Source organism: Fulmarus glacialis, unplaced genomic scaffold, assembly GCF_000690835.1.
Source record: "Fulmarus glacialis isolate BGI_N327 unplaced genomic scaffold, ASM69083v1 scaffold13822, whole genome shotgun sequence".
NCBI classification, from domain to species: Eukaryota; Metazoa; Chordata; class Aves; order Procellariiformes; family Procellariidae; genus Fulmarus; species Fulmarus glacialis.
Genome location: NW_009199925.1, coordinates 85633 through 100829, shown reverse-complemented (window position 1 = coordinate 100829; position 15197 = coordinate 85633). Strand labels below are relative to the sequence as shown.

General features: G+C 40.1%; 1 protein-coding gene across 1 annotated transcript in view; it reads right to left on the bottom strand.

Annotated features, from left to right (window-relative positions):
• Positions 1-416: 416 nt before the first annotated feature.
• PDE3A (phosphodiesterase 3A, cGMP-inhibited) overlaps positions 417-15197 on the bottom strand; it is a 93382-nt gene continuing 78601 nt past the window's right edge. The window contains exons 11-15 of the mRNA XM_009573417.1: positions 14497-14696; positions 12326-12529; positions 8673-8828; positions 4529-4769; positions 417-937 (exon numbers count right to left, since the gene is read on the bottom strand). Of these exons, the coding sequence (XP_009571712.1) occupies positions 690-937; positions 4529-4769; positions 8673-8828; positions 12326-12529; positions 14497-14696 (1049 nt within the window). The 3' untranslated portion in view covers positions 417-689. The remainder of the gene's footprint in view (positions 938-4528; positions 4770-8672; positions 8829-12325; positions 12530-14496; positions 14697-15197) is intronic.

The window sequence follows — 15197 nt, the reverse complement described above, 5'->3', positions numbered from 1 at the left end:
GCAAACTGGGACTCGGAGGGCTACGGGGAACGCAAAGCTCCTCAAAATGGCCTCCGGTTGCCTTGTGGGCACAAATCCTCTAAAATTCAGGCCTTCTGTTTGTTGTCGTGTATTGGGACATATGCTACAGCTAGTGTAATAAGAACTCAAACTATGCTATATTACATTACATCCATTCGCACTCGCAAACACCCCCTCAGGCACACATATATGTTGGCAGGATGTATCAGCATTCATATAAAGCTTTGAAACTTTTATCCCTCAGCATTAAGAGTAAAAGCTACTTAACTGGTACCTTACTGTTAACTGCAAACGTGCCTTAGAAGCAGCATTTCCTTAGATAACTTTCTTCTGTAAATATCACAGTGACCATAATATATCATTAAATGTATTTTGCTGAAGTGCGCAGCCAATAACCGTGGCTATATATATATATATTTATATTTAATTCCACCCACCCCCAAATCTCTTTAAAGAAAGTCTGTAAAAGCCGGTGTCGCAGTGTGAAAGCTTCCTTGAGCATAGGAGTTTAAACAATGTACCTCACCAAAAAAAGGAAAGAGAAACAAATGAAACAGCTGTAGGCGCATTATCCCATACTTCTACAGTGTTGTGTCTAAATGCTGTGCTGGCTTGAGAAAGAGTCTGTGCACGAGTCAATCTGTCTTAAAATACTGCTGTAAATATTGTCATTGGTTCGGTTCTACAGTTGTGTTCTCCTCTTCATCCCTCTTGGGCTTCCCTTTCTCCTCCTCCTCTTCCCTGATGGCCTGGATTTGTTCTGAAGATTGGTGCAGCGTGGATTGCTCCGCGCCTTGCTTCTCTGTCCCGGCTAACCTCTCCTCATCCTCAATTACTTTCTTCCACATTTTATGGTTCTGAAGCAGGTGCTGAGTGATCTGACAGTAGATTTTCCTCCTCTTGAACTTCTTCTTTCCTGTAAAATACCATGTGACGTTAATGTACTGTTTTCTGTGAGAGAAGAAGGAAAAGGGACTGAAGGTGTAGGAAGCAGACAGGGTGTACTATGACATATAGGAACTGCACCAACAGATTTTTAAACCCACATAGTTAAACAGTCTTAAAATTCAGAAAGCTATGCCTCTCCAGACCTCTCGGAAAGCAAACTCGTTTCCTGCACAGATTGAGCCCCAGCTTCATCCTATCATAGGCTGCATCCTACCACAGGCTGCACGCTGTCCCTGACTGTGCAGCTCACAGAGACATCTAGCGCTTGAATGGTTATGCATAAAACATGTTGCTGAGCTGTTTCTGTTCATTTTTTTATATCAAGTACTTAAAGACTCTGACCCACTGACTCTCTAACACACCCCCCCATTAAATTCTGCGTCCCCGTGCCAAAGGATCCCTGCTGATTGCCCTAGAAAAAAAAAATCCTGATTTTGTTTTCTCCGCATTTTACCTCTGATCTGAGCTGTAGAAGGATATGAATGAGCAAGCATTAGTAATCAAAGGAGGGAAGCCATTCCTGTGTTCCCTCTTCAAAGTCAGAGATTTACCACTCCACCATCGCAGTGGAGATGACCTTAAACCTTTGCACAACGTTTCTTCGGCAATGGAAGTAGTCATAAGCCAAATACTATCAGGGAGCTCGCTTGTCTTTGGTTTTGAAGCATCAGTCCCCTGCTGTTAACCCATAAAACATTTTTACCACTGGTAGTTCTCATGGCTTCTGACACAGCTGCATTAACAAGTGTTTTGCTGCCTGAAGTGTGTTTTTTTCTGTGTCAATATAGTCGGTCCAACAGAGATTGTTAACTCCTTAACAGAACAAAGCTTGAAAATTTTCCCTGGTCATTAACAGTGGCAATGTCAGTCACAGAACTGAAATAATAACCCCTTCAAAGACAACTGCTTATTTCTTTTTTAAAGAAGGTGACGTAGAGGAATGTTTTGTACCAAATAAATTTGCGTGGATTAGTATTTGCAGGTTGCCTAAAGTATGTCTGTGTCAGGATCCAAAACGTTTAGCCCTTGAAGCTTTTGAACTGGAAACAAAGAGCTTTTCACTGAGCACAGACCAAATCCAACTCAATCCTTCATTAGAAAGCCCTTGGTTCCCTGTAGGAAACCTTCAGGTTTAGCAGTAATAAGAAGCCCCTACCCTGCCAATGCCGCAGCAGGACATTCTCTCCTGGGTTTCCCAGGTGACCCCACATCTTGCTGCTCTCTGCAGACACCAGCGAGCACTTGCTGTGGTGTTAAAATTTGTCTGAATCACTAAAGACTGAGCCTGTTTAATTCTTACACTTGCATCAGAACTTTGGGGGAATTACATGCTCTGGTATAATAACAAAAGTGATTTTAAGATACCTTACAGGTTTATAACTCTTAAATTTATCTCAACTGCTTTAGTGAATTATCAGGACCTAGGTGAAGTGTTTTCTGCCAGAATTATATTTCCGCCTGCCTAAAAGGCATTTCCATCAAGAAAAAGATCTTCACCAACAGCTACACAACTCTTAGTATCTATGCATCTGACATCTCAACTTTTTATTTTGTTTCATTGAGAAAGTTTAGAACATCCAAAATTGTGTTGTTCGTAGGTATAAATTTCTAACGACCTGTAAGACCCCTATATCGTCACAAAAGATGCCATAGATTCCTGATTCAGATCCACACAGTCACAGGGAATTTAGGGAACTGGAAGAAAACAGTTTGTAACACGTTGGTATGATCGAGAAGATGAGCACCCCACATTTGGTAAGAAGGAAGTAGGAATAATTTGTCTGGATATTTCAAAACTTCTGATACATTCATTTTTAAGGTTTTGAAAAAGATAAAGAGCCTAAAAGCACCAGGCTGAATAGTAAAGTACTGTCAGAGAGTAAAATGTGAAAAAGAAAACAGAAGACCACTAAAAAATGGTCTGTTTTCAATGACCACTAAAAAATGGTCTGTTTTCAATGACAACTAAAAAATGGCCTGTTTTCAATGTGACAAGGGCTGATAACGGTCTGTGGTTTTAACCTGAAAGCAGCACTGTTGGACTTGACTAGCAGTGATAGAGAAGATAAGTGAATACAGAAATGAGGTGAAAGGAAACTAAGGATTTCAAAGTAACGTTAGACACGCCAATGGATAAATGAGAACATCTTTCATCTTTCTTTTTAATACAGCAATATCAGTTTCAGCCTTTGGGGTCTATGTTGGTTACCAATCGCATACGCTTTCCCCCTGGTAGGCAATTCCATAAATGCCAATCTCCCAGAGAAACAATGGCTCTGCCTATTACAGAGCTGATATAAGGTGCTAAAATAAACCTGTGTGTGCTGTATTAGTTAATGTTTGCTGTTTTCAACAATTTGTGCATGTGAACCTGCTAAACTTAAAATATGTGCAAGTGTGTGTGTGTGTGAACAACAGCAACGATTTCTTAAATACAAACCATATACCCCTGGCTCTTACTAGAGACAAAAGGTCAATTCTGCACATCAGGAGATGTAGATTTCAGTTCCACATTCTTATGTGACTTATTGCAATCATCAAATCTTTCAGCTTCTCAGCTTCCCCAACAGAAAATAGGGATGATACTCAGTAGGGCATGAAAGTGTGTGGGAAAGAACAGAAAAAGTGAGGCTGTTAAGAGAAAAAGCTATCTATCAGTATTTCACTAGCGCACTTAAGGCTGGTGCTTTCTAGAAGGGTTAGATATAGGGGAGGAAGAGAAAGATGACCCAGAGGACGGAAATAAAAGAACGGTAGTAGAAAATTCAGAGGGAGGAAAGAAAAGAGAGGAAAAGGTAACGCATGCAGGATTAAACTGGTAAAAGAAACAGGTCTACAGTTGCAGCCTTTTCTTTTAAAAATGACTTCCAGTGGGTTCCTGAGATCTCCTTTCAAGGTACAAAGTTTTCCTCCCAGTATGACAAATGTCAGCACTGTTGCCCTTCTGGAGGAGAGGCAGGAGACTATCAGCTTTAGTTACTGATTAGCCAGAAGGGCCAAGTGACGCAGCCCCCAGCCCACAACACAGCAATGCTCAGTGCCGACTCTCTCCCCACTCTTCTCCACACATTACCTTGAAGAGTTTTGCATTACAATGCTTCCATTGCTAAAAACTCTTTTACTGCATCAGTATCTCAAAGCCTCATTCTATTATTCGTGTACATCATGCTAACTCATGGAAATGATGAGTGCTTTCCTTGAAAAATCTCCCAACCATCCTTTCTTCATCTGAAATTGTTGCAGTCTACTAACATCAGTGCTGAATCAGTCTGAAATAGGTGGGTGATCCACCACCAGAAACCTCAACTGAAGGTAGAAGTGAGTAGTAGATATGAACAGCAATGTGTATCAGTCCTGAAACCATGGAGCGTCTCCATTACCAACGTAACTGGCTATATGCCAGCTTCACCAAGGACAGCACTGAATCACTGTAACTCTGGAGAGGCCCATGTTGAACCTGACGAGCTCGCAGTCTCTATGCTTTTACAATATGGCTGCTTAGTTTTTTGTCAGAATATGGAACTTGCTCTGTTGAAAAATGTAAGTGTGAACAACTTACTGGATTCAGCATTTTCACAAGTTTCCATTTCTGCTGTTTCTTCCTCTTCGTGCTCATCAGTGTCTCCTGATTCATCACTATCTTCTGTCCATTTTCCTGGCATCAGCCCCGCTGAGTCATAGGAGTTACATAGTGGTCCCACAATGTGAGTGATGAAAGATTCCTGGAGGTGTGCCAGCTGAGGAGCAGAGCGATCCATGAAAGGACTGATTGGCAAGCCCAGGCTAGCCTCTTCATCACCCTGGAGATGAAAAACAGCAGTAATATCTCTGAAGTAAATGAAACAAAACCATGTCACGAAAAGGAGTAATGCACATCAAACTGATTAAAAATAACGGAAGAAAAATAATTCAACTCTAATGCCACTTCCATAGCACACCAGCATGACATTACTACAGTGCCATCATGTCAAATGGTTAATCGACGTTACAGCTCTTTTCTTGTAAGAGGACCCACTACTGATAGCGTGAATTTAACAAGGATGTTAGTTGATGACTGTGCAAAATGATGCCCACCTCCCTTGTCCCGTACTTTACACTGTGAGAGCGAAAATTATCTTCTTTCTTTCTTCACATTATTTTCAAAAAATCCCTTCTGATTTTGTGATTGTTAGCTCACAAAACCTTGTAGTCAGCCACCTGTTTGCAGGGAACAAGACTGAACTTCTACAAGCAAGGGCTACCTCATTGAACTAGTTTTCTTACTAGTTTTGTCCTTACTATACATAACATGGAGAGGTCCTCTTGGCTTTGGGTCATAAGTATTTGTTTCCTGGGACTATTAGAATGATCCCTATGAAAGCAGAGGTTACTCAGAAGCAGCAAATCTTTCCCATAAAGCTTTTTCCTAGCTTTTCTTGGAGAGAGACCGTAGAGGAGAGGTATAGGAAAACTTTTTTCTCCCTCCTCTCATGATGTAAAAGAAGGTAAAACTTTCCTGCAGAACCAACTCTGATATACCCACTCATCCCTATCACAGTAAAGCTTCTGGTGATATCAATGAGTTTTCAGCTGAGTAGACATGTCAAGACTGGATGCCACCTCCCCAAGAAAAAAATCTAATCCCCCTAATCAAGCCTGATATGCAAATTAATGTTTTAATACAATAGAGAGATCTATATTTGAGAATATAGATTAGAATTTGGAGAGACATTTTCAGTTTCCATCATGTTACAGATTGCCTGAATTTATCTCCTTGAAACCTAAATTTTCCAAAAGTCATGGACAATGTATCTGGTCAACACCCTGTTGACATCTGGGGAGGCCAAAGAATGAGAGTTAAATTTTGAAGCATGTACGACAAATCTCTCTTTTCCTTGTGTTCTGTTTTGTTACTTTTATAATAATCTACCCCAAAATGTTATGTTCAATCATTAAACATAAAATATTAGTGTTAACAAAACACTGAAACATGCCATCCATTCTTGAAACAGCAAGCAAATTAAGAAGAGGTGGCAGCTCGTTCTTCTTTACAGTAACACATCTGAGATTTTCTGGTTGCGAGCTGTCAGTAGTGGGAAGAAAGCTGGCTATTGAAATGTTTACAAGTTCTTTTTTCACGTTCTATTAAAACATGATTTATTATGTGAAACATCTTGCAGTGCGTTTTTTGATTCTTTTTAATATGTCTAACCTGTCTTCAAATAAGTATGCTGAGCATGTGGAGGGAAGAAAAGGAAACATACTGTAACAATATGACACAGGATTTCGAATGTTTCTATGCAACAAGTTTTTAATACGGAGTTTTTATTTATATAGGAGTTAAATTCTTCAAAGGAACTGGTGTTTATTAAAGGAAGTTCAAGAAAGATATTTCATTATTTTCACAGAATAGGTTGAATGTACCTATGTGTGCTTTTTGATAACAATTCTAGGGAAATTCAAACTTCCCATAAAATTCTCCTTTTTAGAAATGAGAAAATGAAGACTTTTCCCTCCTCAGAAAAAATCTGATGATCAAAAGCATGGTGAAGATGGTTTGATACACCTCTCATGGCATATCACATTAAAGAAAATCAGATTTTAACCTAGGTTAAATTAACTGAGAATCTAGCTTATCCTCCTTAATGCCAAAAGTAAGTCCTAGGAAGAAAACGTTCTCCGTTTTCAATCCCATCAGTATCTTATCAGCATGGCAACTCATGCCATGCAAAAAAACCAAAACAGGAAACCCAATGGGACGTACTGATTTCTCAATACAGTGAACACACATCTTCTATAAAACAAAAACAAAACCAAAAAACCCTAATAGCTTACTGACTACCTGACCTCTTAGAATTTGCAAGCCAAGAGTTCAAATACATTTGCCCACAATCCCCATGCAAAAGGAATGTCATTAACAAAGATAACGCATTATTCTGAATAAAATTTTGCAGAAATGATAAATCTCAAATGTATTTTTTTTTAATCACAGGATTGTAAGAAAGATAATCTCCAACAACCCTTTGGAGCAGCTTCCAAGAGCGTGAAATCATTAGTAGCACACCTTTCTGACTGATGGAAAATAACCCAGATTCCTACTGTGGAACAGATAACACAGTATCCTCCCACACGTGTTCCTCCCAAGCTTGATTCAGAGCTCACTATCCAACACTTTGACGATATTAATGTATTGGAGCACTTACTGCCCTCTGACGTTAGTTATGCTGGATCAAAGGAGAGTCATACCATATATCTGATTAACAGGTTTTGTCTGCATGCAGTAGTCACCCACATAAGCTATGATCATCACCAGAATTAAGTGAAGTACAATTTGTTGGGAGAGTTGTAATGAAAACATTCAAATATGAAGAAAAGCATTTCCTGAAAGAAAATTTGGGAGATGAAGGTTGACCACTGTTGTTATGGGACTCACTCTCTTTCTTTAAGAAAAAATGAAAAGAAAAACGGAACCAACTATACATGTAATATATGTAAGAGTCATTGCTCTTTTTTTTTCTCAGATCTGAAATAAATGAAGGAGTTCCAGGTCAATGTCTGAATTTTGTCCCTTTTCCCATTTCTTTACATACTCCAGAAGGCATCGGCAGCAGAAAATCCTGGTTTTTTTCCGAACTGTAGAGTACAGTAAATTTAAGGGAAGATGAAAAGGCTTTAAAAGGGATTAGTCTGTGACTTCAAGTTACTGCACAGCCTCCCTGAGAAGTCTGTGGGGCATCTGGTTCAGTGATCTAGCCTGCTTGCTTCCTCTCAAAAAGACAGGATGTGGAGTTTAGTCTAACCAGCACATTCAAAATATGTTCCCACTCGGGAAACAGAGGAATAGTGTGGGAACAGCCCTGTCCCTTACACTCAGCAGGGCTAAGTAGGTTATAATGAGAAAAGGTTCAATTAAGGGCTCCCTTACACCTGGCAGGAGAGGACCAGTGCCTGGCTGTATTCCCAGGTCTTTGTAAATCAATCTGTGGCTGTCCTTTCTCGTGCTACCATCAGCTGAATCTTGCATAATTAGTGTGGTTGTACTGACAAACCTTCTGCAAGCTGAAAGTGTTGTCTTAAAAAATAAAGTATGAGTCAGGATCAATGTGTAGGGAGCAGATATGGTTAGTCTGTGATAAACTGAAAGTCAGTGTTATAGTCATGCTCTGTACATAAACGTTCTGTGTGTGTGAACAAAGATGTGGCCTACAGGGAAGCTAGAATAACACCTCTGCTCTGTTTAGATCATCTCAACAAGGATGTTGTGTCCAGTTTTGGAGACCACATGACAATAAAAGTGTGAGCCACCTGGAGTGACTGCAGAGGAGAGCAATGAGAACCAGCTGATGTCTTGAAAAGACATAGAAGGAAGGATGAAAAGATAGTTTGCACTAAAGACGACTGAAAGGGAGACATGATGACTGCCAACAGAAAAAAAAGAGGAAAGGAACACTTGTTTGCCATGTCCACTGTAAGGATAGTGCCAGACTGGAACAGTTAAGCCTGCAGAAACCCCATCATCAGAAGTCTTTGAGGACACATCAGAAGCTTCAGTGACAAATGGACTTTCACTGATCCAGCAAAAGGATGGACTAGTGTAACTCTAGTCATCCCCTTCACCCCTATTCTCTGTGATTTTCACTCACCACCAGCACTAACATGCTGCAGAACTGTTTAACACAAGACGTGCAACCAGCAGATACCACTTTGGACATGCATTTATTTACCTGTTCATAAAACTCATTGACAATGCCTTCTGTCCACTGCAGATGCAAATCTTTGCATTTTGCAGGCCCATTTATGTCAGCTAGTTTGATGCACATTTGGCAAACCAGCAAGCGGTCGTTCTCATTTGTCCAGTCAATTCCAACGTCATCATTCACCTAGTACACAGAAAAAGGAAAACCATGACAGTAATCCTGGGTAAAAGGATGCATCCACAGAGGAAGTTCTGCCCTGGGATATCTTACAGTATATTTAGCTATTTAACAAAATCACAAGTGTAAGCAGGTGAGCTAACCCAAGCTGGAATTTACAATCAGCTGTAGAGAAATATGTAAAAAGAAAAATAAGTGAAAAACAATGAACATTGAGATAAATTATGAGAAATTAATATTTAGCAAATGATGTGCATGTTTGAAAGCATCTGCTAGGAAAACAAACAAACATGACATTTTCCAAGAAGTTACGACCTAATTGGTGTACAAAGATAAATTACCATCAAATGCCATGCCGATTTAATTTCAGTGTGAAGACGTATGTAACAAGCATATTTCCCTATTTGATCTAAGTATGTCTGAAAGTATTCCCTATCTTTTTCCTTGTCTCTATTTTTCCCATACCTCGCACAATAAAAAGTGATACAGACTCTCAACTGCTCTAAAATAAAAGCATCACCTTAAAGAATCACAGAAAGGTTGAGGTTGGAAGGCACCTTTGGAGACCATCTAGTCCAACCCCCCTGGTCAAGGCAGGGCCAGCTACAGCAGGCTGCACAGGAACATGTCCAGTTCAGTTTTGAGTATCTCCAAGGAGGAAAATTCCACAACCTCTCTGGGCAACCTCTTCCAATGTACAACCCCCGTCACAGTAAACTCGTCCTTTCTTATTTTTAAATGGGGATTCCTGTATTTCAGCTTGTGCCCATTGTCTCTTGTCCTTTCACTGGATACCACTGAGAAGAGTCTGGCTCCATCTGCTTTGCTCTCCCCATCAGGTATTTATACACATGGCTGCATCCCATCAGGTCCCATGGACTTGTGTATGTCCAGTTTTTTTAAGTGCTCCCTAACCTGATGCCATTCACTGAGGATAAGTCTTCACCACTCCAGACTTTCTCTCCCACCTCAGGGGCCTGGGATTGATGAAGCCAGGTCTTAGCCACAAAGACTGAGGCTGAGAAAGCATTGAGGACTTCAGCCTTTTACATCTCCAAACGGTCAGTGATACCAACCTTTACTGCCATTAGCCACATCTTCCCATCTCAGCCTTCTCTCCTAGAAGATCTCCTAGTGTGGGAGGGGCTGTCTTCCACTGCCCACTTAATTTTCAAAATTCAAATCCCTCCTTGAAACACAGCTTTAATTGTCAAGTTTGCAATAGTCGAAAATTGATAGAAAGTTGTTGTGTTATGACTAGATGAAACTTCCATGTCCTCTGTCAGCAGGTCTCCCGCCCCATACAGCAGTGGGCCCACATGGTGAGGGCTTTGCTTTTGGTGTACATGATCCAACATAACTAATGTCAGAGAACAGTAAGTGTTCCAAGGCATTGATATTATCAAAGTGTCGGACAGAGAGCTTCCTTCATTATTTCTTGTTGGTACTTTCCAGACTGCAGGTTTTCTGGTGGGAGGATGCTTACATTACATGTGTATGTCAGAGAACAGTAAGTGTTCCAAGGCATTGATATTATCAAAGTGTCGGACAGAGAGCTTCCTTCAAGAGCTTCTTGTTGGTACTTTCCAGACTCCAGGTTTTCTGGTGGGAGGATGCTTACAGTACATGTGTTTACACTGACTTCTGTACAGAAGGGTCTCTCTGACTGTAGCCTCAATATACTAAACTACAGTTCAGCAACCCAATCAATAATGTGATCACTTAGAGCTACTTTTATCAGTTATAGCACCTCCACCCATATACAAACATGTCAGGTCTGCTCTCTGAGACCACTCTGGTACAAAAGAGTACTTTTGCCAACCAAACATAAATAATCTCTTCTTAAGTCAGTGATTACTCTGGGAAAGCCAGGCTTAGCCACAAGCACTGGTTAATATGTTCACTTTCTCCTCCAATTTTTATTCCATGCATTGACTATTCAAGCAATAAAGAGAGAAAAGGAGGTTAACAGATGTCCTTACAAATCTACAGCAAGCTGGCAGGACATGATACGTCAGACTGTTCTCCTATTTATCTGCAGTGTCTCAGGTATCACCTTGCTTGGTTACAACAGTGGTTACACCTACCTTTGCCCAGCCTGATAGATTTAAGACAAATTTAGTTTTCAATATCCACAATTTACGCCTAGGACTTTGGTCAAGCTTGTCCTCTTCCACAGTTAAGACAGTTAATCTCTGTGACAAAGCCACAGTAATCACTGGTTTAGCCTGTCTTTTTTCATTCCTTACTTAGTTCACAGAAGTGAAGGTTTTGGTCCAAACTGTCAAATTCAAAGGATGTATTCAGACAGCCTAAATTCCCCATGCTTTATTGTCATCGTAGCCCTGACAGATGAGAATCTGCCAATACTTTTCAATACTTTATGAGGAAATTAGGCCAGTGAAAATGATCCCAGAGTTTAAAATTAAGACCTAAAGAAACCCCTCTGATATTTTTGGGACATGACTAGCAGGGGTGCAGAAGGAGTTCAAAATTTATGGATCTACAGATCAGTCTACCCTGGATGATAATTTAAGGCTTTTCTTTACAGATTCTTAAAGACTAACAAAGAGAGAGATGTTACAGGGAAATGGAAAACAAAGCCAGTCATACATCTGGAGGTTTCCAAAGTTCAGGATACAGGTCCATCCTAAGCAATACCACAAGAAAACACTTTATCTATGTCACCGAAACAGGTAGGAGGTCCTAGTCCTGGATGAGAAACACACTGTGCTTGGTGTGTTTCTCACAAGGAACAAGAAGGTAGTACCAGCTCCAAAGGCAGGTATCATCTAGGTAACATGCCAACAGCTTTGATGGATGATGCAATTTATTAAAGTAACTTGATAGGTGGTGATTTCCAATAAGTTAGGTTGAAACTGTACAATACTTTTTAAGAATGGTTTCCCAGGGTTGCGATTTTATACTCACTGAATGGAGCGTGCAGGAAAGATCTTTAGTGACCTTTCTCTGGGGTTTATACGTTTGAAACAAAGTTGGAAAGAAAGACCATGCTTTCATTGCATTTGGAATTAGAATTTCAAAATTGTTATGATTTCTGTGCTTTGACAATATAACAGTACGATTAAACCAATAAAAATTCACATGAAGTATTTAGCCATTATGGAAACTTGGTAACACCTTTGATTTTTTTGCCCTAAGTGCTTTGCTAATAGGTATAAAGTGCCAGTGAACAAGAAAACAATGTTGAAAAGTAAGATGTAAGTGGGATTTGCCTTCAAATAGTCCATAATATCCTTAGCCTTAAACCACTTTCCGAAAAAACTAAACATGTATAAGAAAAGAAGATGTGCCACTAAATTTAAATAAGTAAAAAATAACAGAAGTGCCAGATTACTATTCAACAGAATGTTTTACAGCAGCCAAAAGGACATTCAGAAGAGTGAGCAACACAACAGCCTTTCAAGCCTTTTCACTGTGATGCTACCAAGCCCCACAATTTTTTCTGACCATCCACCAGAAACCCAAATCAATCTTCTTACCTTGGCGTTGAATTTGGCAACAAAATCAAAGTGTTTCTTTAGGTCAGTAGCCAAAATAGCCTCAATGACGAGAAAGCGGAAATGCTTGAACTCCACATGGTCGAGGTTGACCAGGAAGTTGTACTCTGGCCTTGACATGAAAAGGTTCCAGGCAGCAGCGGCGTGGTGGTTCTCCAGGACGGAGCGGTCGTTGTACAGCACCGCCTGTTAAAGCAACGCGGGCAGCTGAAAACTGAGAAACCTCTTAGCAAAAGAAACACTGCAACGCAGAAATGAGAATGATGTGGGGATGATGCATGAGGGAGGTTCAGGTTTGGCTGATTTGTTTGTGGTTTTTTTTAAAGAACTTCTCAAGGTTTGAAGATGAGATTTTGGCAGGACTAATAGCAGACACCTGAATTGTTGTGATGGTGAAGATTTATTGGAAGATTGATTTGAAAAATCTGGGTCTTTCATGCTCAAGGGTCTTTGGTTCCTGACTGAACTGCATCATATGACAATAGATTATTCTGTTTCAGGCCACAAATTAATGACTAATATAATATAGGTGTGTGCTTCCCTCTTGCTCAGAACTAACCTCACTTAACAGGGATTATTGTCTTTGGTGTTTGTACCTGGCAATTCTGTCCATATTGGACCGATTCCAAACACAGAAACAAGTGAAATTCCAGTTTGCAACCTGACAACACACACTCAGCCTTAGAGATTTCTCAATGCTAAAATTGAAAATTGGTTAAATCTTTACCAAAACATGATGCATAACTCTCATAGTGATGGCAATTCCGTTCAGAAACTAAAGAAAGATCTAGAAAATGGACTTTAGGGGACAACAACCATCCAGGAAATCTCTCCACTTCAGCACAGTAAGCATTTGAGATAGATATATTCTGCTCCCCAGGCCCAACTCCTGAGGGCAGATTTTTAATACAGCAGCACTTTATCATTACTGGAAGCTGATACTGCTTGTCATGAAAAAGAAGAAAAGAACTAGATGCCAAATACAAGTTCTGCAAATTTCAGGTGATACCAGATTTAAACACCGCCCCCTCCCCCCCCCCAAAAAAAAACCCCAACAAACCAAAACCCCCCAAAATAACAATAGTAATTTGAATTTTTCCCCTTAATTTATTTTCAAACTAGGGACAATACATTACAGCTAATCATCTAACTTCCCTTGTTGATTTTTACAACCACAAAGCTATAGCTATAGCACTCATTTCTTAAAAATAGATTCAAGGATAGCATACGTCTTCTATCAATCTATTTACCTGGCCAGAGTATCAAAGTTCTTGATCACAGAAAGGTGTTGCAAGGATGAGAAGTATTACTATCAGTTTATAGACAGAAACTGATACAGAGCAAGTTCAGGTGACTTGCTCTTGGTGAGAGAGGAAGTCTGGATCCAAGTTGGGGAGTAAATCGAGAATTTCTGCATCCCTACCCGACTTCTCACCATTAAGCTATCTTTTTGTCTTTCCTTGTCCATAGAAATATTTTTCAGCACAGTAGGCTGAAGCCAGGCAGGTCAGCTATGTAAAGTAAGGAAAGATGATCTCATAATTAAGCCAATAAACAGTGACTCAGACTGCTGAATTCAACTCCCAGCATTGGCAGCAACTTCTGTGTAACCTTAGGTAAGTCTCAATACTTTGTTTATAAAACTGAGATTATTTTCCACTACCCTCCCCCTGCCCCGATAGATGCATAGTGTAAAAATACATTCATAAAAGACTATAGCTGCTCATATTCTATAGGAACAACAGAAAATATGTTACGATCATGCACAAACTAACTTGCATGGTGCACTGTCAACTATACAGGTGTTTTTTGTTTTATTTTAATCTTTCTGTGCCTTACTGGGTAGAATAATTCTTCCTTTATTTCACAGTCACAGATTCTCTACCAGTCAGCAGAGCATTAGCTTCTCCTTCACTGAGACATTTTATCAGTACCTTTCTTAACAGTTCTATTGACTGAGGGTGGTGAGGGTGTGTAAGAAGACTCTTACCGATAATCCCCAAGTGAAGTGATTATTTCTGTCACTTTGATAAGCTGTTTCAAAATATTTGGTAGACTTGTGCTTAATGGAAGCCACAGGCACCACTGGCAAGGAGAAGCTGTTACCAAAGATCTTCCAAACTTAGCAGCAACGCTGCTTGAGATTCATTTACCTGAGGGGCACTTGTTGCTACCAAAAAGGCATTGGTCCTTCCTGGATGATCATAATCATGCATGGCTGCAGCTACATAAAGAGCCATCAATTCAAGGGCAGGGATGTTGCCAGCTAGGCATCCATAGCTGTCATCTGTAGGTGTGTATGTCTTCGAAAACACATAACCCATATGGCCATGAGTAATTCCACTGTCAGAATCTGAGCAGAAATAAATAAATTAAAAAAAAAAATCCTTATCACTTTTTCAGTGACTTACTGAAACAGACAGAAGCAACAAAGCAGGAAGAGGAGGAGCAAATTTACAATACATAACAGAAGAGTAAACACATCCTGACCTCAATGCTTTCTGATACTGTGCACATGATCCAGTGCAATAAAGCACACAATTGGAAAGGAACAAATTCTGATCCCACCTGGGGATCTTCCAGCCATCCAGCAGAGCCTGTTCTCAAACTATGTAAGTTACTACCAATAAGCCATGGATTCACGGCCATGCTGGAGCTTTGTGGGCAACTCGATCTTCTCACTCCTTCCTCTAATTGCTTCACCGTATAGATTAGTCTATGAGACACTAACAGTCCTTAAAGCAATGGACTAGCATTTATTAATTCAATTACCGTGCATGTTTTCCAATCCAAAGGTCTAGACTTTGGATCTTTGCTGATAATCCTCTTAACAGCCTCTTTTTGAAGCAGCTTG